This window comes from Nothobranchius furzeri, chromosome 18, assembly GCF_043380555.1.
Source record: "Nothobranchius furzeri strain GRZ-AD chromosome 18, NfurGRZ-RIMD1, whole genome shotgun sequence".
Classification (NCBI taxonomy): domain Eukaryota; kingdom Metazoa; phylum Chordata; class Actinopteri; order Cyprinodontiformes; family Nothobranchiidae; genus Nothobranchius; species Nothobranchius furzeri.
Genome location: NC_091758.1, coordinates 16,950,947 through 16,974,322, shown reverse-complemented (window position 1 = coordinate 16,974,322; position 23,376 = coordinate 16,950,947). Strand labels below are relative to the sequence as shown.

Here is a 23,376-nt window from a genome sequence, read left to right as displayed (position 1 = left end):
AGGGTTCAAGGGGTTAATGAGTGTTTGGGTGTTGAAGCTTTGGTTTGCTGTTTCCCCCTTAGGTCTGATCCGGTCCCGTGTGCGAGGAGCCAGCACGGCCTCTGCCTCCATCCTGACCTTCCTGGACAGCCACTGTGAGGTCAACACTGACTGGCTGCAGCCCATGATCCAGAGAGTCAAGGAGGTACAGAAAGAGCTCAGCCTCTGCTGCTGCATAATAATACACACAGCATAATCTTTACTTTCTCAATCTGACTCTCAAAATCTTTGCAAATAGAACAGGGCTGTGCATTCTGCCTATATATAAACCCACCATGCACCTGACTCCCAAAGAGCTGTGCTGTCTGCTGAGCATGTTCAGCATGAAATCATGCAGGTGGTGGTTGCACCTCCGGGAAAAGAATCTAGGAAACGAAGCTTCTGCTGAACTGTTGCCTTCACAAATAGAGTCCAAGTTTTTGAAGAAAAGTGCAATTTTCCAGCTCCTCCAGTGATCAGAGTCATCCAGTTGCTGCTTTGGATCAAAAAAATTAATGCTGTGGCATTTTATTGTTTTTATGTTCATTAGTTTCTTTTAACATCAGAAGCATTGTCCCATAATTAGTTATTTTATAAAGGCATTGACAAAACAGAGCATACATTTACCTTTAATGATACATTATTTTTTAAAAATCAGTCGAACTTACTAAATAATAGAATATCAAATATATGACAACAGGACAAGTTGTGAGGTATTCTGGAGAGTCATGGTTTACTTTCCTGAAAGCACATCCTTTTTAATAATTCCAGCATTTTACTGTTTAATTACCTTGATAAACATGCTCAAGTGTGACACCTTCTGTGTAGTAGGAGGTATGAAATCTTTAACTGGGATAAAAATCATGGACTTGTTTATTTTTTTTCGTTTTTACATTAAGTGAAAATCACATGGTGCAAGTCTGAAAAACACAACTGGGATCCTAAAGATACCCTGTGTAAGAATTTTACAGTGAAATAATCACAAAATAGTCTAATGTCTCAAGACCTGGCTGGGGGTTGTCAGGTGGCATTTCAAAAAAGCTTGATGGACATAGCTAAAGACAGACATGGTCACTGTTTCCATCTGTGAGCCTGCGGGTTTGCTGAGTCTGAAGCAAGTTACCAGGTATTTGTAATTCAACACCAGCCGTCAAAACGTAGCAGCGTTTTGTAAAGATCCTAAACATTGGACAGGAGTGGTTGAAATGATGTACCCCTAAGAAGTCACAGCATCTTTTCTTTTACTCTATTTGCTAAAGAAGGCTAGGGGCTAAAGCTAACAATGCTAACTGTGATTTGTGAAAAAATAGTAATAAAAAATCTCAAGCTACTTTTCCAATTACCAACAACTCAATATTACAATAAAATGGTTTTATTTATTCATCAACTTACTATTGATGACTCATCTTCTTTCATCATCCATGCTTATTCATAGCTGGCAACAGCCATGAAACAGAGCAAGAGTGAGAAAGTTACTAGTGTGTTTTGAAAATGGTCTGTAGTACTCACATTTTAACGCAGGGTGTCATTCTTACTCCATTCTTACATAATGCATCTTTAATGGTTTAAAAATGTGATGTGAACATGACTCCTCCTGAGGGAGTGTGACCTTGTTATTCAGCCTTTAAGACCTGCAGATCTCTCTGGGTGTCTTTCTCTTCGGTCTCCAGAGGACTCTCCACTTTTGGACTCTTAGTGAATGCTAAATTCTCCAACCTGCTGCAGCTGATGGGTGTGTGTGTGTGTGTGTGTGTGTGTGTGTGTGTGTGTGTGTGTGTGCGTGTGCGTGTGTGTGTGTGTGTGTGTGTGTGTGGGTCAGCATATAATTAGGCTAAGAAGAAAGAGAAATTGTCAGTGAATGTACCTGACTGCATTCAGACAATTTTAGGTGGAATAATTTCCAGTTGATGTCACGTTTTAGCTGGTTTCTCAACTCTTAAGAGGTTGGCAGAGAAAGTAGTAGAAAGAACGATCAGTTTGTTCCACTGAGATGTTTTATACCAGATAATAAATTAAGTCTCACTTCGTCTGAACGAACTGCTCGTGTTTACTCTGAAGATCAGTTATGGAGTCCACGTTGGTTCTCTGTCTGATTCAAGTCTCCGTTTGTGAAGGTAAAGGCCCTCTGTGTTGTGCTGAAGTATGTTCACGCTGTGAACTGGTTGAAACACCTTTCATTATGAAGTTAGTTTCTGTAGTATTTCATGTGAGCCTTGGAGGACATTTTGGCTCTGATAGACACAGAGCTGAGCACACTTAACTACTAAGATACGGGTATGGGCATTTTGAAGGAGAGAGAACTTCATCAGTCACCTATGATTTCTAGACTGCCCACTTCCTGTCTCCATCCACCCAAACATTACTAATCTTCATGTTGATCTCAGACCTGCTCTCTGAGTCCTCTTGCTCACCCATCAGAGCCCAAACTCTGCATATGGAGCCATTCCAGGTTTCTCTCAGTAATGTTCCCATTTCTGCAGGAAATGGTGAAAAAATAAGTAACGTTTCCCATTTCTTGTTAGCTAGTAAAAATGGTGCCTCCAGTCTGGTCAGGTCATTACAAAAAAAAATTTGGCATTGTAGATGTGCTGCTTTTTAACGTGGTGTGTTTCTGCCAGAATCTTTATGCTGGTCATTTAAAATAACAACTGCCTAGCCTAACTTTTACCAACACGTTTGGTGTTTTATAGTCCCAAAGGTGTGTTTTATTTCTTTGGCTTTTCACAGAGGAAAAGGAGACATGTTGGAGTGTTTAGTTGGCATAATAAGCAAGGACAGTGAGATAGCAGATTGCCCAACTAAGATTAAACAGGTATTATTTGGCAGCATATATTCCACTGAGATATGGTGTGCAGTAGGTGTATCTGGATTGTTTTCTGTCTCTTTTGCATATGGTGTACCACATGGTTCTGTTTTGGAGTCTTTATGGTTTCTTCTACATATGCAGATGATAATCAATTGTTTATTGTCTTTAGGCCTCAAGAGATTTCTAAGCTGTAGATGGCATTTTTGTATTCTAGACTGGGGACTATGAGGACAGGGACTCTGGCGTCACCTTGTATATTACACCTTCTGTTAGGGACATCACTGGATTCACTTTCTACTTTTGATGTTCATGTCAGACCTCAAGTTTTTCTCAAGAGTCCATAATCTTGAGCTCTGTACTGGAACAAGTTATTCATGTAATCATTTCATCAGGTCTGGAGTATTACAAGTGGTTTGGCTTGATAAAACCATCTGCAGCCTTTGTCACGTTGTGGGGATAGTTAGGACCCAAAGTGTAGATACCCAGATGACACAAGGCAGGAGACGAAGTAAAGTAAATAATCCTTTATTTGCAGGATGAAAACAAAAGTAAATCCCAAAGGCAGCGAGCCAAAAATCAAAAAAGTCCTGACCACAGGACAACCAAAGCTCTCTTAGAGCACCAAAACCTGGAGACTAAAAGCTCACACGGAGCACGAGTAACAACACTGACAAATACAATGGACCGACAACAACACAGAGACAAGACAGGACTTACATAGACTGGGAAGATGAGAGGGAGATGAATTGCAGGTGTGTGGGGAGAGGGACCAGGTGAACACAATTACTAAATCAGGGAGGAGGAAGAAAACACTGGTGGGAACAAAACACATTAAATAATGAAAGGCTAACAAAGGAAAATTACCTAAGAGAAAAACAAAAGACCAGAAGGCATGAACCATAACTAATATTCTAAGGGGAAGCTGGCACTAAAGGAAGACACTACAGAAAGAAACTACAGGGGCGTGGCTAAGAGGGGGCCAAGAGAGCACAGGACCTGGGAGAGGGATGACTGAGGAGGAAAACCTAGAGGGCAAATGGGGAACACCAGGAGACACATGAGGAATATGCAGACATGACACATGAGGGTGCTAGAAGACACAAAAGGAGCACCTAGAGACGAATGGAGGACAAAAGGAGACACATGAGGTGAGACGCAGACACAGACCATGACAGCCTTGTTCTTGGCTTGTGATGATGCCCTCCAAACACCAGATCTACAGGCTCTCCATTCACGAGTCCAGTTTAAGATCCTCGTTTTTGTTCTCAGAGATTTCCATGGGCCAGCACATGTCAGAGAATTTCAGAATTCTAGTGTCTCCAGCAAGTGCATGAGATCCTGGAGTCGACCTGGTGGTCAAGCTAAAGGAGATGGAACGTTCAGGGTCCACATCTGAAAACCTTTAAATGCTTGAATATTATGTGGTAGTGTTAAGGGTTTTGACGTGTTTGAATTTCTTATTATCAAGTACTTAAAACTATAATGTAAATGTGAAGAAGAAGAAAATATCATTTCTATAGCGCCTCTCAAGATAAAAATCATGAGGCGCTTCACAAAAACAAAAAATGTAAAAATATAAAAAAGCATTTAGAAAATGTTTAAAAATATATTTAAAATGAGCAAAAATAGACAATTGTGATTAAAAAAATGTTAAGAAAGAGAGAGAGTGAATAGGAAAGAGGGAAATCAGTGGATCCTGAGGAAGGTGGAATAGGTGGGGAGAGCAGAATAAAGAGAGAGTGGTGAAGAAGGTCATACAAAAGCCAGCTTGAACAAGTGAGTCTTCAGCTGCTTTTTAAAGGAGTTCACTGAGTCCACTGATCTCAGGCTCAGGGGGAGAGAGGTCCAGAGTCTGGGGGCCGCAGCAGCAAATGATCTGTCACCTTTGGTCTTTAGCCTGGTGCTGCACAACCAGTAGACTTTGATCACTGGACCTCAGGGACCTGCTGGGGGTGTAGGGACTAAGAAGATCACCAATGTAAGATGGTGCTTGTCCATGTAAGGCCCTATAGACCAGAACCAGGATCTTGAAATGAATCCTGAAGTTGACTGGCAGCCATTGAAGCTGGAGGAGAAGCGGGGTGATGTGGGTGTTTGGAGGACTTGGTCAGAAGCCGAGCACAGGCATTCTGAACCACCTGTAGACGGTTCAGGGAGGTTCTGCTCAGACACGTGAAAAGAGAGTTACAGTAGTCTAAAGCGTGAGGAGATGAAGGTGTGGAGAACTGTCTCAAGTTCAGAGCGGGACAGAATGGGACTCAGCTTAGCAACGTTCCTGAGATGGAAGAAGGAAGAGCGAACAAGAGAACTGACATGAGAATCCAGGGTGAGAGCTGGGTCAAAGGTCACGCCAAGATTCCTGACGGAAGGTTTGGTGTGGGAAGCAAGCTGACCAAGAGAGTCTCTGACTTTGGGAACCAGCTTGTCTGGGGCACAGATGAGGATCTCAGTCTTATCTTCATTCAGCTGTAGAAAGCTCCCAGCCATCCAGGTTTTGATAGTCTAAGCAGGTGTGTAACAGCTGCAGCTTAGACATCTCATGGGGCTTAAAGGAGATGTACAGTTGGATGTCATCTGCATAAAGATGGTAGGAGATTCCTTTGAAGGAGCTCAGGATGTGCTGAAGAGGAAGCAGATAGAGGAGGAAGAGCAGAGGCCCCAGCACAGAACACATGTGTGTATGTGTGTGTGTGTGTGTGTGGGGGGGGGGGGTCTATCGGCGTGACAGAATGCTCAGTGAGGCTGGGGCGGCCGACCCTCGTCCTCCGGTATGGTTCAAGAACTCATGTTCAGCTGCGGAGATTTGGGTTTAACAAAACCTCAGAAAACGCCCTCTCAGCGTCAGAAAGCTCGATGTTATGGAGTAAAGACATGTGAGGTGGTTACCTTTACCCTGGATACACCTTCTGCATGAGGTGGTTAACGTGCAAATGACCTTCTGGTGTACTGAACACACATTACTGATGATCATAAATAATAATAATTATTATTACCCAAATCATGTTATTCCAGTAATTAAATACATTTATACTGAACCAAGATGATTATTTATGATGATTGTAATAAACAGTAATAAAGTCAAAGAGTTTATTAAAATTATTATATAAAAATTCTTATTTTAAAATCTTGAAGTGTCCTTCATCTTGGGACGGAACAGCAGCAGATAAAGATGGTGTCTAGCAGACGTCACGACTCCTGGGTTAATCTGTGGGACAACGTTACAGCTCGACCCAGCTTGACCCAGCTGGGATAGTGTGACCTTTGGTTCACAAATTAGAGGCCATTCATGACGCTACACTTGTTAGGTTATCCTACCTAGTGTAGGCTTTACCAAACATCCCTCAGAAAACCACACCTTCCAGATACAAGCTGTTCTAATTCTGTGGAAAAAGAATCTTTAAACTTTATGTGAGGTGACCTTAACCTTAATTTGCATCTAATGAACATTGTGTATGAGTGTAGATAATGATTAGCTTGTTAAATCAAACAGTACTGATCATAAGATATAAATGGATCATTGTAAGGACAATATTCACTTCAACTTCACTGAATTAGGCACAGATTATTCAAACATTTCATATAACATCTGGTTCATTCAACCATATGATTATTTAACTTATGAGTTGTAAAAGTTCACTTTTCAGTCAGAGTGTGCAATCCAGCAGTCTGCGATAAGTTTGACAATCGTGTCTTCATGGACCGTCAACAAGCACCGCAGAATCTTCTGGGTGTTAGAAGATAGAATAGAAAATCCACCTAGATAGTAGAATCATTTCTGTAGATGACCGGTCACTATGTAGGTCAATATATAGGTCAAAATTGACCATTTCTGGACATTACACTAGGACCAAAACTGTCATATTCACCAAAACCAGGACCAAAACCCAGTCCTAATAAGGTGGACCCCTATTTTAGGCTTAGGCGTGAGGTTTAGAGGTAAGATGTGAATTGAGTCTTTGTTAGTTAGATTTAGGAATACACTGGTTATGGTTAGGTGGAGTAGATGGAGTAGATGTATCTCAGTGACATCCCCCTGAATCAGTACCTTGACCAAAACAGTTTGGAGTAGAGAGTCACTGGCAATGCACGGGCCGGCGCGTGTCACTCAGAAACTCCCCTCCAATGTTGGTTCGTATCAATGCAGAATAGAAAAACAGAATAGAAAAAGATTGAAAAGATAGAATAAAGAACAAATGAGAAAGACAAGAGTTTGGGTTAGGCAGAAATGCAGTTACTAAAATGAATGGAAGTCAATGCAGAGTGCTAATATGGATAGAAAAGCAAACTTGGCTTCAGGCTGACATGGTTCAGTCTGTATGACAGCCTCCTGCTCTGAGATCAATCAGCAGACCAAAGCTTGGCTTTACCAGGTTCTGGATTCAGTTGATTCCTGCACATCACTGTCCTGGATTTGGACTCCTGGGAACAGAAGGACGTTCTTGGTTTCAGCACAATGCCACGTGTCATTTGTTAATTCAGCTCAACTGAAACAGATTTAATTGAATTAAACTTCCTGCCTTTGTGTGAAGATTTCTGTTCCAGCTGCTCCAGCTCAGCTGTTATCTCACTAGATTGTGAGCTTTCATTAGATCCTTTTCATTTAAAGTCATAAAAAATATTTCTAAAGTTCTGAAGTGAATTTGAAGCCAGATATTTTTTGTCAGTGGCTGCATTAAGACTCCACCATCATTTAGTGCAGCAGTAAAAAGGAAAACATTAAAAGAGTTAAACCCACAGCTTGCTCTTAATTTGTTTAAAAAAAAAGTAAAAGAGAATTCATTCTATAAATCAGAGGCTGTTGGAAACTTACCATAGACGCTTTTTCAGAATGACAAACAGATAAAAGAGTAAAGTGTGGGTGTTGACCTTTAACTCCAGATGTGCTTGGGTTGGCCTACTCACAGACTGATGTGGGTTTATTGAAAGATGAAGGAAAGAAACAGTCATGGAAATTGTGTAAGTCAATAAGACAGCTCCAGTTTACGGGGTTATTTATTTACTCGCAAGATTATTATTTTTCTGATCTACTGCAGTAACTTTTGAAAGAAGACAAAGGATTAGATGGAAGAGAAACTTGATGGCATCCATTAACAAAGATCAGCTTCATTAGATTTATCTTCACTAGCAGTTTGGCTGGGATGGTTTCAGCTGTTCAGTTAAACAAACACTCACAGAGGTGAGCAAACAACGCTGACTCGGCCCGACCTGATCCAATCCGACATGACCCGACCCGAGCTGAGCCAGCGTGACCTGACCTAACAGTCTGTTACCAACAAGTAACTCTAGGTAACACGTGTGTGGTGACAACTGGACCAGAAATTAGACCCCAAACCGAGAAGAACAAAAAACTTGAAAACAGAAAGAAAGAAAGGAACCAATCTTTTATATAGCGCCTCTCAAGATAAAAATCCCGAGGTGCTTCACAAGAACAAAAACGTAAAAAAATGCTTTTTAAAAATGAGAAAAAATAAATAATTATGATTTAAAAATATGCAGAAAGGGAGAGATAAAATGAATAAAAAAGAGGGAAATCAGGGGATCCTGGGAAAGGTCGGAGTTGGTAAAAAGAGCAGAATAAGGAGAAGGCGATGAAGGTCACAACAAAGCCTGAACAGGTGGGTTTTCAGCTGCTTTTTAAGGAGACCACTGAGTCCACTGATCTAAGCCTCAGGAGGAGAGAGTTCCAGAGTCTGGGGGCCACAGCAGCAAATGACCTTTGGGAGCAAAGAAAAATATTAATAAACAAAACAAATTTAAGACCATCAGATAGGATGTTACTCTTGAAACCTCTGTAATAAAAGCCTGCTACCTTAAGAACATTATTGTGATGTTTGTATGTTTGCTTTTTGAAGACTGTAAGGTGTGAGTTGATGTTTTATTTAGTTCTTTTGGGTAGTTTTTACCTATTTTCTGCTAATATCAATAAAACTTATGTCGCTTTGAACCAAAAAGTGTTTTTCAATGTAGTTTTTTTGTCTGTGTTTTATTGTATTTCTTTTGTTTACCTTCTCAGTGGCCTACTGGTACAGTGTCTGCCCTGGGACTGGGAGATCGGGGTTCAAGTCTCAGTCGGGTCATACCAAAGACTTCAAAAATGGGACCCAATGTCGTCCGGCTTTTAGACTCGGCTTTAAGGGGTTGGATTGAGGGGTCAAACCACCTAATAGTTCCTGAGCGTGGCCACAGCTGCAGCTCACCGCTCCCCACGGGGATGGGTCAAATGCAGAGATGTAATTTCACCAGTGTGGGATGACTTTAACTTTGTTTTGGACCTATTTTAACCGGGTTAGGGTTCTCTACTGCTCTCTACTCATAGTAGAGTAGAATCTCATCAGGGGTACTCCTGGTAAAACGAAGGTTAAATGGAATAAAAATAAAAATAGATTTTTTTTTACCCCCTTCTTTTTGTTTGCCTAGAATGAAAACCATCACACTTACAGGATCGACAAGCTAATTTATGATAACAGGAGCAAAGGCCTCAGACTGCTGTGTGGACGAAGAAAAGTTAAATATTTCAGTGTTTATTGGTATTAAAGAAGGATGTCTCTCTTCTCAGGATCACACTCGAGTGGTCAGCCCCATCATTGACGTCATCAGCTTGGACAACTTTGCCTACTTGGCTGCTTCTGCTGATCTAAGAGGAGGTTGGGACCCCACCACACACACACACACACACATACACGCACGCACGCACGCACGCACGCACACACACACACACACACACACACACACACACACACACACACACACACACACACACACACACACACACACACACACAGCTGAGAAAAATCCCCTATTGAAAGTCTTTCTGCATGTAATCATAATTCCAAACAGAACTAAGCCAGTCCCCCTGAGTGAACCAGAGTCTAGATATTTGCTCTTTAGTTTGGATGCAGCAGAGCTGTGATTCATGTGGATTAAAACACAATTTACGGAATGAGATCATAAAACGTTCTCCTGCCAAAAGCAGCCGAATACTCCTATCTGTCTTCTTGTCCACATTAGGGCGTATTTCTAGAGGTTATGGTTTGTCAATCACAGCTGTTCGGGTTTGGTGTTTCAGGGTTCGACTGGAGTCTCCACTTCAAATGGGAGCAGATTCCTATAGAGCAGAAAATGGCCCGGAGCAACCCCACACAGCCAATAAGGTACCAGGACTGCGTAACCACCCTGACTGTCATGATGTAGCATGATGTAGTCAGTTCAGTGTTTTCACGTTCAGGAGTTACATCATCACTAGATAAATGCGCCTAACCCTAACCTTAACTCTCATAACAGGATAAAAACACAACTTTTATCAATATCTATACAACAGAAATTGGGAGTAACAATAAAGACTTATGATTCCAGAGGTTCGTGATCAGCCAGATGATCAGATTAGCGATTAAAAGATCATCATCAGTTCTGGAGCATACAGACCTCAGAGAAGGGTCAAAGGTCATTTGCAAAGGATCTAGAGTCCAGCATTCTCCAGAGAGAGCAATTACTCACAAGTGGAAAACCTTGAGGACAGTCCAGCAGGTTGACGCTGATGTCAGAGGTCAGAGAAATAACAGCATAACCAACAGCCTCAGGCCCTGTCCACACGTAGCCGGGGATCTGCCAAAACGTAGATATTTTTCTACGTTTTGGCCTGTCATCCACACGAAAACGGAGTTTTTTCACACGAAAACGGATCTTTTTAAAAACTCCGGCCAAAGTGAAGATCTGTGTTTTCTCCGTTTTGGGTGTCTGCGTGTGGATGGACACAACCGGAGTTTTAAGCTCCGCAACGTCACTTTCCGCGACAAAAAAAATGCTGACATCACGTGTGCGACCTGTGTTTACACTAGCCGACAGCATGGAAGCCCTCAGAGCTGCGCTCGCTTTATCAATTGTCCAAGCGCTTTCTGCTTGTTTGTTTTTGCAAGCGGAATTACTGCTCCTTGCGGAAGACCACAGACGAAGGACGAGGTTAAGAACGGGGGAAGCACTGCCGCCTACAGGTCTGGCATGTCCTTAACAACGTATTTATCGGGGTACGTGTGGACAGTTTTTTTTTTAAAGGAGGTGGTGTGGATGCAAGTTTTTGGAGGGGCGGATATTCGTTTTTACAAAAACCCGGCTACGTGTGGACTAGGCCTCAGTCTCAGTTAGCAGATTAAAGGTTAAAGGTCAAGGCAACTCTGTTCTCAATAGTGTCTGTTTTTACCAGGAATAAAGAAAAAATAAACATCTGAATGTTTTTTGTTTTGCTCTGATGTGTTGAACCTTTAGAACTGAGTCAGGAATGACTTTGTGTGTATGAATCATTTCCAACATGTAATTATAAACTAATTCATTGAGATTAGCACAAAACAGAAAAGATGAGTTTTTGTAAAGTTGTTTGCTTTGTAGGAAGTTAAATCTAACGTAAAAGCATCCAGATTGATGAGGATGAGAAGTGAAACCCTCCTGATTTCTCAGGACTCCTGTGATTGCCGGAGGGATTTTCGTCATGGACAAGAGCTGGTTCAACCACCTGGGGCAGTACGACACACACATGGACATCTGGGGAGGGGAGAACTTCGGTGAGGTCACATCAACCTCCACAGGAAACCTGATTCATTCATCAGATCCAAGATTAGGCTCAAGATTATTTCAATGATCAGTTTCATAAAGAAAAGTAAAGTTCTCACACATTAAATAAAACTGCCATTTAAAACAAACAAAAAAATAAATAAATCACACCTCAGTGTTCAAAGAGAAATGCTGATCTCGGAAAAATAAAATCCATAAATGTTGATTTTAGAAAGTCTACATTTCATTTAATCATGCAGGTATTTTAACTTCTGATTAAAAAGATAATTTTAGATGTGCATGCACTGATTCAGGGCTGAAATCTTGGTGTTTTTGTCACAAATAGTCCAGTTACATAGGAGATGGGGTCCCAGGGTGCTGATGGTGTTAAAGATGCTGAGACGATAAACTAAATCAGCTGACAAACAGAAACCGCTTCATCCTCCCATGCAGAACTCTCCTTCCGGGTCTGGATGTGTGGAGGAAGTCTGGAGATTCTCCCCTGCAGCCGGGTTGGTCACGTGTTCAGGAAACGTCATCCATACGACTTCCCAGAGGGCAACGCTCTCACCTACATTAAGTGAGTGGGTTGTTTAAAGCACCTGGGTATTACCCAATATCGCGGGTTAACTGTTCTCCCACACTAAGAAAAAGGAACTTCCTTTTGCAGAATGAAACTAATAAAACTGTTATAACGACCAACAAGCTTCCCCCAAGATGCCAATGTCTAATCATTATCTAAGTGAGTTATTTCCTTTTTTTTTCTCCCTGTGTCCTGTCTGGCTGTGAAGCAAACAGAATTGATGTCTGAATGCTGGTGACAAGCCTTACAGATTTACTCTCAGGTGGAGCATCAAAGCGTCTGCTTTTAATGTCACGCCTGATACCTTAAAACTTTATTGTTATTGTTTTTCAATGCTTTGTAATTCCGACCAGATACGGAGTCAGAGGTGAAAGAGAAAGGAAAAGACAAAAGGTGTGTGTGGGGGGGTTCCACAAAAATAAACAATAATGAACAAGAGTCTGCTTCTAGACCTGCAGAAAGAGAAAGAATAGAAAAAAATGGGACACACAACAATACATCAGGAGCAAGCTATCACTGCGTCAGCCTGATGATGAAATATAAAATCAACATTGTTTAACTGAACAATCACACGATAATAAATCACAGTGCATTTAGTGGCAACGACAGCCTTGAGACATGTGTTTAACGTGCCCAAGCCCATACTTATGAGAGCACCATGTGAGCACCTGTGTGTGTACACACGCTTGTTTATGTAAGGTTTCTCTATAGGAGCGTCCCATAGAGAGTGTGAGGGACCACAGATCTGCCCCCCAAAGATGTGTAGGAGACGGGGGGAGCTCCAAGTCCCAGAGATCCAGGCGCTGCCCCAGAACACAGGAACCCCAAGGAGACTGCAACCAGAAAGGCCCCCGTCCCCCTCGAGAGGCACAGAGGATCGCCCCGGGGGGCCACAACCAGCAGCCGGCAGAGTCCCGGGAGATGTCAGCGGCAAGCCCACAGGCCCGCCCGCAGCCTCCCACCCCCAGTCGGCCGAGCCCGGGACCCAGCGACCCGGGACCCAGGGGCAACCACACCCGCCGGGGACCCAGCAGAGCCCAGGGACCTAGACCCCACCAGACAGCCACCGGGATTGATCAGGCAGACGCCAAAAACCTTAAACCCCCTGACCCGGGAGCCACGAACACCCAGGGCAGACCAAGGCACCACACCCCACACCAGGTGTGGCAGGGAGAGGGGAGACGAAGATCTATATCATCAAAAGAAGTCCCAGGAGAAGGGAGGAGTCAAAGGCCCCACCTGACATATACAGTCATACACAAACACAGTCACACACTCCCTCCCTCATGCTCACACATACACATACAACCAAAGACTTACAAAAATGCACGCCGGACACCCACTCATGCTCCCCATACACACCCTATTCACTCTGGTCCCGGTACTGCTGCACATGGGGTACAACCATTACCGGTTCCCAGAGTTTGACCTTTTCTGCTGGGGGTGCTGATGAGCAGGCTCCCGCGCCCAACGCTGAGCACAGCAACCCACCACCCCAGACCCCAACCAGACGGCCAGATCTCCCTCCTAGCCTCCAGCCCCAGGAAGCCAAGCAACAACAGAGGTGTGCTAAGACCCCCTAGTCTCCCTCCACCTGCTCCAATATAGTGTTGTTGTGTGTTGATGGGGTGTATTCCATGGCTGTGGTGAGCGGGCAGTGCGGGCATCATCTGGCCTATGCCAGCTGATGCCACCACACAAACCCACTTGCACCCACAGCCCTCGGTGTCTAAGTGCAGTTTAAAATTGGAAGTGGGCACCGGCACTCGGGATGAGGCTGAAAAATCCCCCTGCCAAGTGCCGTTGAATGTGCTCACTCCCAAGGCCCTAAGTGTGTGTTTGTGTGGAATGTCGTTGGTGGAAGTGTTTAAGGTGCAGATAAAATTGGGGGGCAGGTTGCCACAGGAATGCGGAAATGGGGTCCATACGGTCCATACCCGCACTCCCTGACTTGCCCACCCCCCAAGGTCCTATGTGCATGTTTGTGTGATGATGTGAGGGAGCAGGAGGAGAGAAATATGCAGGTATGGGGAGGAATGGCTGGTTGGGCCTAGCCCTCCAGGGAGCCAGCTCCCCCACTGGCCCCTATAGGCACCTCTGTTGTCAAAATGCCACCCAGGGCATGGAGACCCCAGCCCATCTTGCCAGGGCCCAGTGAGTTATTGCCACTCAACCTCTACATATATGTGAGCAACAGATATATCTCAGCACAATTCTCCTGCACAGAACTCGTTTGTTCTTTCCCTCTTATACGTGAGTGTGAACTTAACTTTGTGGCTCTGAGCTGACTGCAGCTGGTGGAGATGGTTGTAGACCCCTGGTCTGGAGGCTCCTCTGTTATTAGAGCTGAATCAGGAATGCAGCAGCAGTGTAATTACCGTACCTGAGTAGGTGTTGTCTGTACAGGAACACCCGACGGGCGGCTGAGGTGTGGATGGACGAGTATAAACAGTACTACTACTCTGCGCGGCCGTCTGCTCAGGGCAAGGCCTTCGGAAGGTTAGTCTTTTATTAAACATGAGGGTGGAAGGGTTCTTTATGTAAGAACATACAAAAGCCAGCCACATCTCTACTGGTTACCAGGGGAACCATTTATGATTTCTCTGCTTTTCATATTTAATTAAAACCAACTGAACTTAGTTGTGATTTATTTCAGCTTTTCTCATGTTTCTGTGGATTTGAGGGAAGATTTAAAATAATAAAATCATTCCATTAGCAGAAATAGTTTCTGATGGTCGTTAGGGCAGATTGATGTTCTCTAATCACTCCATGTTTCTCCTTTTTTATATCCCACAACAGGGGTGGATTTAGGACTGAAGAAGATCCGGGGCTTAACACGCGCGCACACACACACGTGACACGCACTAGTCAACATCATATATGTCTTGTACCACATAATTTTTAATCTGAAGCTACATATTAAGCATTTTCAGGGCAGAGTATTGTTCCTGTTAGTGTTTAGTGTGAGATGATAGTAAATATTCCCTTTCTTTCTCCAACCACTTTACCTGATAAGCTAACTTTAGGCAAACCAGCAGCACAACAAATATTTTCAAATAAGACTCACAAACCTGAGTCAACGCCAGTCTCATCAAAGCTGGGGTTCTGTCGCGGTAATTTTTGTCTAAAAAACGTCCTTATGTCCTTCTTCACTCATGCGTTTCAGGCAGAGACTGTAGAAGAAGCTGGCTGCTGAAGGGCTTCTTCTTCAGTGGTGGAGGCTCAGGCAGGCTGTATACAAACTACAGCCAGCTGCTCCCTCCCTGTTAGACTTTGGTACTGCATGTTTCTTCCACGTTTTAGATCTGGGGCTTTTCATAAAGCATTCGGGGCTTGAGCCCAAGTAGCCGGGCCTAACGCCGCCCCTGTCCCACAATCCCATCGCCTCTAAATCCAACATTGTGCTCTGTTTGCTGTCTGGTCATTTGATTATTTTTTTTATTGCAGCATCGCAGATCGTCTGACGCTGAGGAGGAAATTAAACTGCAAACCTTTCCGCTGGTACATGGAGAGCGTCTATCCTGAACTCAGGTGCTGTCTTTAAATGAATCAGGTTAAAGTTTGAGCTCAACGTTTGTTTTGGGATTAATCTTGAAATCCTAGGGAAAAATTTATATTATATTATGAAACTAACACTTTGCAATAAGATCACAACAGTCTTGCACAATTTTCCCTGAATGGGCAGATGCCAAAGCACAGCAGAGAGGGAGCCAGTCACACAGAGTCTGGTCCAGGTCTGGATTACAGAAGTCAGATTTGAGGCTTGACTCCAAACTGGATCATCAAAAAAATTCTCTGAATGTTTTTTGCTTCATACTTTTAAGGAGGACTCAACGATTGACAGATGAACAGTTCTAAACTCTGTTTCACCAGGCTTAAATGGTTTTCTGATCTGGATCTCTGAGTGAGAAACACGGTCACCTTTATAAAAATATTTGTTATCCCATTTTTAATAAAAACAAACAAAAATTATACCTCTGTGACCCTGACTCTGACTGACTCTGATTCTGACACTGACTCTGAAACTGACTCTGATCCCCACCACAACCACAACCCTGACTCTGACTCTAACTCTGACTCTGACTCCCACCACAACCCTGACTGTGACTGTGACTCTTGACTCTGAAACTGACTCTGACCCCCACTACAACCCTGACTCTGGCCCCCACCACAACCCTGACTGTGACTGTGACTCTTGACTCTGAAACTGACTCTGACCCCCACTACAACCCTGACTCTGGCCCCCACCACAACTCTTGACTCTGACTCTGAAACTGACTCTGGCCCCCACCACAACCCTGACTCTGACTTTGGCCCCCACCACAACCCGTACTCTGACTCTGACCCCCACCGCAACTCTTGACTCTGACTCTGAAACTGACTCTGATCCCCACCACAACCACAACTCTGACTCTGACTCTAACTCTGACTCTGACTCCCACCACAACCACAACCCTGACTCTGACTCTTGACTCTGAAACTGACTCTGACTCTCACCACAACCCTGACTCTGACTTGAAACTGACTCTGATCCCCACCACAACCACAACCCTGACTCTGACTCTGACCCCCATCACAGCCACAACCCTGAACCCTTCTTTCCACCGGAGCCGTCAGCAGCACGTTACTGCAGCAGTACGTCATAGCTGCTGATAGGAACCGCTGTGGTCAACAGAACCTTTTCCGCCGGAGCCGTCAGCAGCGCAAGTCGGCCACGTCTCAAGAGCAGCATGTCACGGCCCTTACGCGCTGGTTCTATTTTCTACGTGTGACGCCTCTGAAACGGGTCAAGTTCGACATTTTTGGGGAAGGAAAGACAGGAAATCGGACGCGGAAATGGAGCGAAGCTCCAGAGATTTTCAGAATAAAGAAACGTACTGCCTTCTGGTTGCTTTACTTTAGAAAAAAGTTACTAACTGTGCGGCCCCGTGAGAAGTTATCACCAGGACCGTATTGGCAATTTTAAAATGGACAGAACATAAAACACAAACCTTTTGGAGCCATGTTGTAGTTTTCTCCTGCATGCTGTGTTTACTGATGAAGTCACTCGTGTGACTTCGTGCTCTGTCGGTGACAGCTGCTCCCCTGCTGCTTCACGTCTCGTGGGAAGGGCCAAGCAGCAGCTTACGCGAGCAAGACGTGCTGCTGCAGTAACGTGCTGCTGACGGCTCCGGTGGAAAGAAGGGGTAACTCTGACTCTGACTCTGAAACTGACTCCGACCCCCACCACAACCCTGACTCTGACTCTGACCTCCACCACAACCCTGACTCTGACTCTGACCTCCACCACAACCCTGACTCTGACTCTGCAACTTACTCTGACCCCACCACAACTGTGACTCTGACTCTGTAACTGACTCCGACTCTGAATCTGACTCTGACCCCATCACAACTGTGACTCTGACTCTGTAACTGACTCCGACTCTGAATCTGACTCTGACTCTGACTCTGAAACTGACTCTGACCCCCACCACAACCCTGACTCTGACTCTGCAACTTACTCTGACCCCACCACAACTGTGACTCTGACTCTGTAACTGACTCCGACTCTGAATCTGACTCTGACCCCACCACAACTGTGACTCTGACTCTGTAACTGACTCCGACTCTGAATCTGACTCTGACTCTGACTCTGAAACTGACTCTGACCCCCACCACAACCCTGACTCTGACTCTGAAACTGACTCTGACCCCCACCACAACCCTGACTCTGACCCTATGAACTGAAGCAAGTCTGGGTGGAAGACTCTAAAGTGGTTTATCAGTCTTCCATGAGCTAGTTCTGATCCGGTTCTTCGTCCCTCCAGTTCATCGGTTCATTGGTGTAATAGGATCTAAATTGGACCCGTGTCTTCTGTCTCTTGTCTCTTCAGAGTTCCTGAGCAGGAGGCTGTTTTCAGTCTGCTGAAACAAGGGGGTTTATGTCTGGAGACTCGTGGGACCGATGGTGGTCTCGGACTGGCAGAGTGTAAGAGCATCGGAACCAACAAGCTCCCATCGCAGGTTAGAGCTCCTCCACCATAGGGAGACTCTGGTCATTTGGCATGAAAATAGTGAAACAGGTTGAAACCTGTCAAACGTAACAAGCCTGTAAATGTTGAAACTAAATGTTTTTACACATATTTAACATTCAGGTAAATAAATGAAAACCTTTGATTTAGCCCCCTTTTCTCTCTCTGGTGCTTTTTAATATTGACTGTGAGTTTTATATTTTTCTTGCTTTTTCCTACGATTCTTAGTGAGCCCCCAGCCTACTGAAGATGCCTCCATAAGTCACCTGTAGGGGCCTAGACATATAAAACATAACATGTAGAAATTTGTTTTGATATAAATTTAGCATATGACCTTACTTGGTTTAAGATCTGGAGTTTCCTGGGTGAAATCGTCACCAATTCATGATCTCATATTTTTGCAAACCATTACTCGTCACAGCCTGTGATCATTACAGGATGGGACCCTAAAGGTCAACATCAGGCTTTAACCTTGTGCTTTCTAAATGATGTCTGTCAAAGCTTTAGATGGGTCTGATGTCTGTGTCTGAAGGTCATGCGATGGGCATGATGAGACACGGTGATGGGTGTTCAGAGCCTCGCCGACTCCAGACTCATCAGCTGTTCTGACTTTTACAGAAATGGGAGCTGATAGAGCCGCTGATTCGGCAGCAGGATCTCTGCCTGGCAATTTCTGCTTTCACGGCAGGATCAAAGGTCAAGATGGAGCCCTGCAACATAAAAGAGCCCAGACAGGTGAGAGGAAGACTTTTGGGTGTGTTTCATTTGACCTAAATATGAAGATGCTGTTAGGTTCTTTATTCTGTTTTATTGAGTCTGAAAGGCTGCTCTGAATGGATCTGTTTGGTTTCCTGAGGACTGAGTGTCAGCTTTTTGCAGATGATGTGGTCCTGTTGCCTTCATCAGAGTGTGATCTTTGGCTCTCACTGGAGCGGTTCGCAGCTGAGTGAGAAGCAGCTGGGATGAGAATCAGCCCCTCTAAATCCGAGACCATGGTCTTGAGACGGAAAAGGGTAGAATGCCTTCTCCAGGCCAGAGATGAGGTCCTGCCCCAAGTGGAGGAGTTTAAGTATCTTTGGGTCTTGTTCACGAGTGAGGGAAAGATGGAGCATGGGATCGACAGGCGGACTGGTGCTGCATCTGCAGTAATGCGGGCCTTGTACCAATCTGTCGTGGTGAAGAAAGAGCTGAGCCAGAAGGTAAAGCTCTCAGTTTACCAGTCGATCTACATTCCTACCCTCACCTATGGTCATGAGCTTCGGGTAGTGACCGAAAGAATGAGATCGTGGATACAAGCGGCCGAAATTAGTTTTCTCCGCAGGGTGTCTGGGCTCTCCCTTAGAGATAGGGTGAGAAGCTTGGTCATCCGGGAGGGGCTCGGAGTAAACCCGCTGCTCCTCCACGTCGAGAGGAGCCAGTTGAGGTGGCTCAAAAATCCGGTATGGATGCCTCCTGGATGCCTCCCTGGTGAGGTTTTCCAGGCACGTCCAACCGAGAGAAGGCCTAAAGCAGGGGTCCTTAATTATAATGGTCCGAGAGCCACACACAAAAAAGACCCAGAAGCAAGAGGGCGGGGGGGGGGGGGGGGGGGTACCACTGCTGTTTGGATTGCTGGCTGTAAAGCACATAACACACACAAGCTTGCAATATAAAGCAGGACAACACCTGTCCTCCTCCAGCTCGGCTGTGTGACTGCACTAACCTGTCCTGTGGGACCCTCACCATGAAACCCTCATGTCCATGCTGTCTCTGGAGGAGCAGATATGAAACAAGATCTCCTGTAACTTAAAATGAACCAAAGTTACCTCCCAGTTTCTCTTTAAGCTGAATTTAACATCAGTTTATCATCATGGAACAAAAGAATGAAGTGGAACAAGAACTTCTATTTCTCTCTCCTTTTAACTTCTCCGTGTCCCTAAATAAAAGAGACAGATGATTACGCTGCAGCCGCCGTCACTCTCCCCCGCTCCCTCCCCAAGACCGGATCTCCCGACATCACAGCACTCGGTCTGACTGAGCGCTTCCAGCAGAAACAATAATGAAATTATGAAAATAATAATGGGTGTTTGGAGGAGCGTCCTCCGATCCTCTTGTGTGAGCAGACAATCTCCCGCTCTCTCTCTCTCTGTCGCTGATCGAGCGAGCAGAGCGCGCCGTGCGACAACCCACTCAATTAACATAATTTATGGCCCAAATCCAACAGAACCGGTCGGGCTGATTCGATTCGGGTTCGATCTGAGGTTATAACTCCAGCGCTCAGCCCTGCAGTACCACATAAAGGCAGATCAAAGTTTCCTACCCGGTAAATGTGGAGAACACTCGCTCTGACAGATTTGGATGCTGCGCTGGTGCCGCCATTAAAATAACAAAACTACATTCCACTATAATTGATTATGGTACTCTTCTATGATGCAAAACCGGTTATGCCCGCATCTCATGCATTGATTATTTGATTATTTTCCTCAGCTCTATGCTAAACCTCTCGGTCGGCCTTCGGGGGTGGGGGTGGGGGGTGCGCGCGGGGTTTGGGGGCCACAAAGAGAGGGCTTGCGGGCTGGACGTGGCCCGCGGGCCACCATTTGTGGACCACTGGCCTAAAGGAAGACCCAGGACACGTTGGAGAGACACTTCTCAATGCCAAGGAACCTTGCCTTAATGTTTTGGCCCCGCCCCACTTGCCTAGGAGATACATCATCAGGAATCGCCAAGACATGTTCCAATGTTCATGTTCTATCAAGGCGTGTGTTCTCCGTTTGTTAGCCATTTAGCTAGCTGAGTGTAGCATCATGAATGGCCTCTAATTTGTGACAAAGGTCACACTTTTCCAGCTGGGTCAAGCTGGGTCGAGCCGAGGATACAGGAGGTGTCTTGCAGCCTAGCCTTGGTCAAAAATTACTCAGAATACCCTGCGGTATTTTCAAAAGGTTGGCGGATCAGAAGCCAGCAGCTACTTCGGGGCAAATTTCAAGTTTAAAAGTAAGACAACTATTTAAAATGTTTTTTTTTAGATCCAAAGAAGTTATCTATGGTTGGTTAGTTGCTTAGTAGTTGCAGCTTCAGTGGCTAGCGGGTAGTAACTCACTTATATTTTTATGGTAAATGGCCTGTATTTGATATAGCGCCTTCTAGAGTCATGGAACCCCCCAACGCGCTTTACAACACAATCAGTCATTCACCCATTCACACACACATTCACACTGATGGTGATGAGCTACGATGTAGCCACAGCTGCCCTGGGGTGCACTGACAGAGGTGAGGCTGCCGAGCATTGGCGCCACCGGTCCCTCCGACCATCACCAGCAGGCAACGTGGGTTAAGTGTCTAGCCCAAAGACACACCGACAGTGACAGACTGAGCGGGGCTTGAACCTGCAACCTTCCGATTATGGGGCGAGCACTTAACTCCTGTGCCACCGTACACAATTTAAAACATAAAAGACTCGTCATATATTTATATTGAAATGTATACGTATAAAATATTACTTTATCTCCCGTGACACGTGATGTTACATGACCGCCATGGTCATGTGATCCAAGTCTGTTCCATTTAACCGTTTTCTTTGACCAAGGAAGGACAGTGTCCTCGTAAGCAAGGCGCCTGGCCTCGTAAAGCCGGGCGTACACTGTGCGACTTTTTCACTCGTAGCACTCAGCTTCAGCTCAAACTGTACGACTTCCTCGCAGGGCAGATCTCACGAGTCATGCGCTCACACTGTACGACCCAGTTCTCGGATGCGACCTGACTGCTCACACTGTACGTCTGGTAGCAACACGTCGACCCTAAAAATATGCTAAAAATAGCCGTTTTTACACAACACGTTAGACTTTTTGGTCTTGTTTTGCCTGTTGTCCTTCGGGAGTGCTGCAGGAGGACACACAGGGATTTATGGGGGTTGGATTAGGAAAACGAAATAAAGAAAGTAAATCTGTGTTTTGTGATCAGTTTAATTTGACATGAACACGACAAACACGCTTTCTTGACAATCTTTGTGAGTAAAAAAATGTGTAGAAATTAAAACATGTGTTATTAGGGAAATAGCGGGGAGCGGTGTTGATGCAGGATTGCGCATGCGCCATGAGCGGTTCTGATACATTTTGGGTCACAGCTGCTCGCAGCGCCGCTTCAACAGTGCGATTCCCTCACGAGGGACGAGCGAAATATTAAACACACCAGAAGTCCGTGCGACCTCACGACTGCTGATCCGCAGCTGGTCACGTGGTGTAAATCGCCTCTCGTAACCCCCTGTACACTACACGACCGCTCAGCGCAAAACTCGCCCCGATGTCGTGGATTCTCGCACGACTGGAAAACCGGCTCAAAAAAGTGAAAAAGTTACACAGTGTACGCCCGGCCTTCCTGCGAAGGAGCTGGTCCAAGTGGCTGGGGAGAGGGAAGTCTGGGCCTCCCTGTTTAGGCTGCTGCCCCCGTGACCCGACCCCAGATAAGAGGCAGAAAACGGATGGATGGATGAAAGGCTGCTTCCTGCAGAATTGTTGATGTTGCATCAAGCTGACGTTGTGCAGCTCAAGGTGAATTGGGTCAAACAGGATTTGAGATAAGAGTTGTTCGGTTACAGACAGCCTGACTGGTTTTATTTTACTGGTTCAGGTCCTGGCAGGCTGCTTTTATAGCTGCAGTAGAACACGCTTTCTAGTTAGAAGTGGGGGGGACAACCCTTTACATGGCTCAGAGTGGGCTGTGTTGTGATTTATGACCTCACAACTAAACCAAGCATGTGCAGGAACAGTATCAGGTCCCTCTCTCACCCCTACTCCGGCCCTTCACAATCTTTCAGGATAAATTGGGATTCTTCCCATCAACGATCCGCCTCTTGGGGCAGTGAGAGGTCTTTGGCCTGTTTGGGATTAGTCTTTATCTCTGTGACAGTGAACCTCTCATTCTTCCCTAACACACATAAACCTGTCTGGAGCAGTTCAGCTGCTGTGGTAAAGGTTTATTGATGCTTTTAGTTCAGTAATAAAAGAAATGTGGTTCTTTGAGTTTTTTCTGGAGTCCTCCTGAGTGGCTGATTTATTTAATACTTTACCATTTGCATCTGATTTTAAAAGAAGTGCAGCAGCTGGATTTGGGTCAGAATGAGTTCTTACTCATTTTTAAAAGCATCAGTGATATCTAAAACCATGACTGCAATAATCACTTGAGCATTATATTCATGTTTATTCTGTAATATTTAACACTGTCTGGTGTGATTCACTGTTAACAGCATCATCAGTAGAGAATGTATTTTTTACTTTTATTTAACCAGGATAAAAACCCATTGAGATTAAAAATCTCTTTTACAAGGGCGACCTGCCAAGAGGCAGCAAAATTCTATACAGTTAACACATAAAAACAACGATAAGACAATACATTCATTCAAAGCAGTTACAAATTACTGATGCAGTCTCTGAGGCTTT

The 23,376-nt window shown here is 44.8% G+C and overlaps 1 protein-coding gene across 1 annotated transcript in view; it reads left to right on the top strand.

Annotated features, from left to right (window-relative positions):
- galnt16 (UDP-N-acetyl-alpha-D-galactosamine:polypeptide N-acetylgalactosaminyltransferase 16) overlaps positions 1 to 23,376 on the top strand; it is a 51,308-nt gene that overhangs the window by 22,482 nt on the left and 5,450 nt on the right. Inside the window, exons 6-14 of the mRNA XM_054741885.2 lie at positions 63 to 184; positions 9,381 to 9,468; positions 9,891 to 9,975; positions 11,273 to 11,376; positions 11,819 to 11,945; positions 14,355 to 14,447; positions 15,396 to 15,479; positions 17,822 to 17,951; positions 18,578 to 18,694. Of these exons, the coding sequence (XP_054597860.2) occupies positions 63 to 184; positions 9,381 to 9,468; positions 9,891 to 9,975; positions 11,273 to 11,376; positions 11,819 to 11,945; positions 14,355 to 14,447; positions 15,396 to 15,479; positions 17,822 to 17,951; positions 18,578 to 18,694 (950 nt within the window). The remainder of the gene's footprint in view (positions 1 to 62; positions 185 to 9,380; positions 9,469 to 9,890; positions 9,976 to 11,272; positions 11,377 to 11,818; positions 11,946 to 14,354; positions 14,448 to 15,395; positions 15,480 to 17,821; positions 17,952 to 18,577; positions 18,695 to 23,376) is intronic.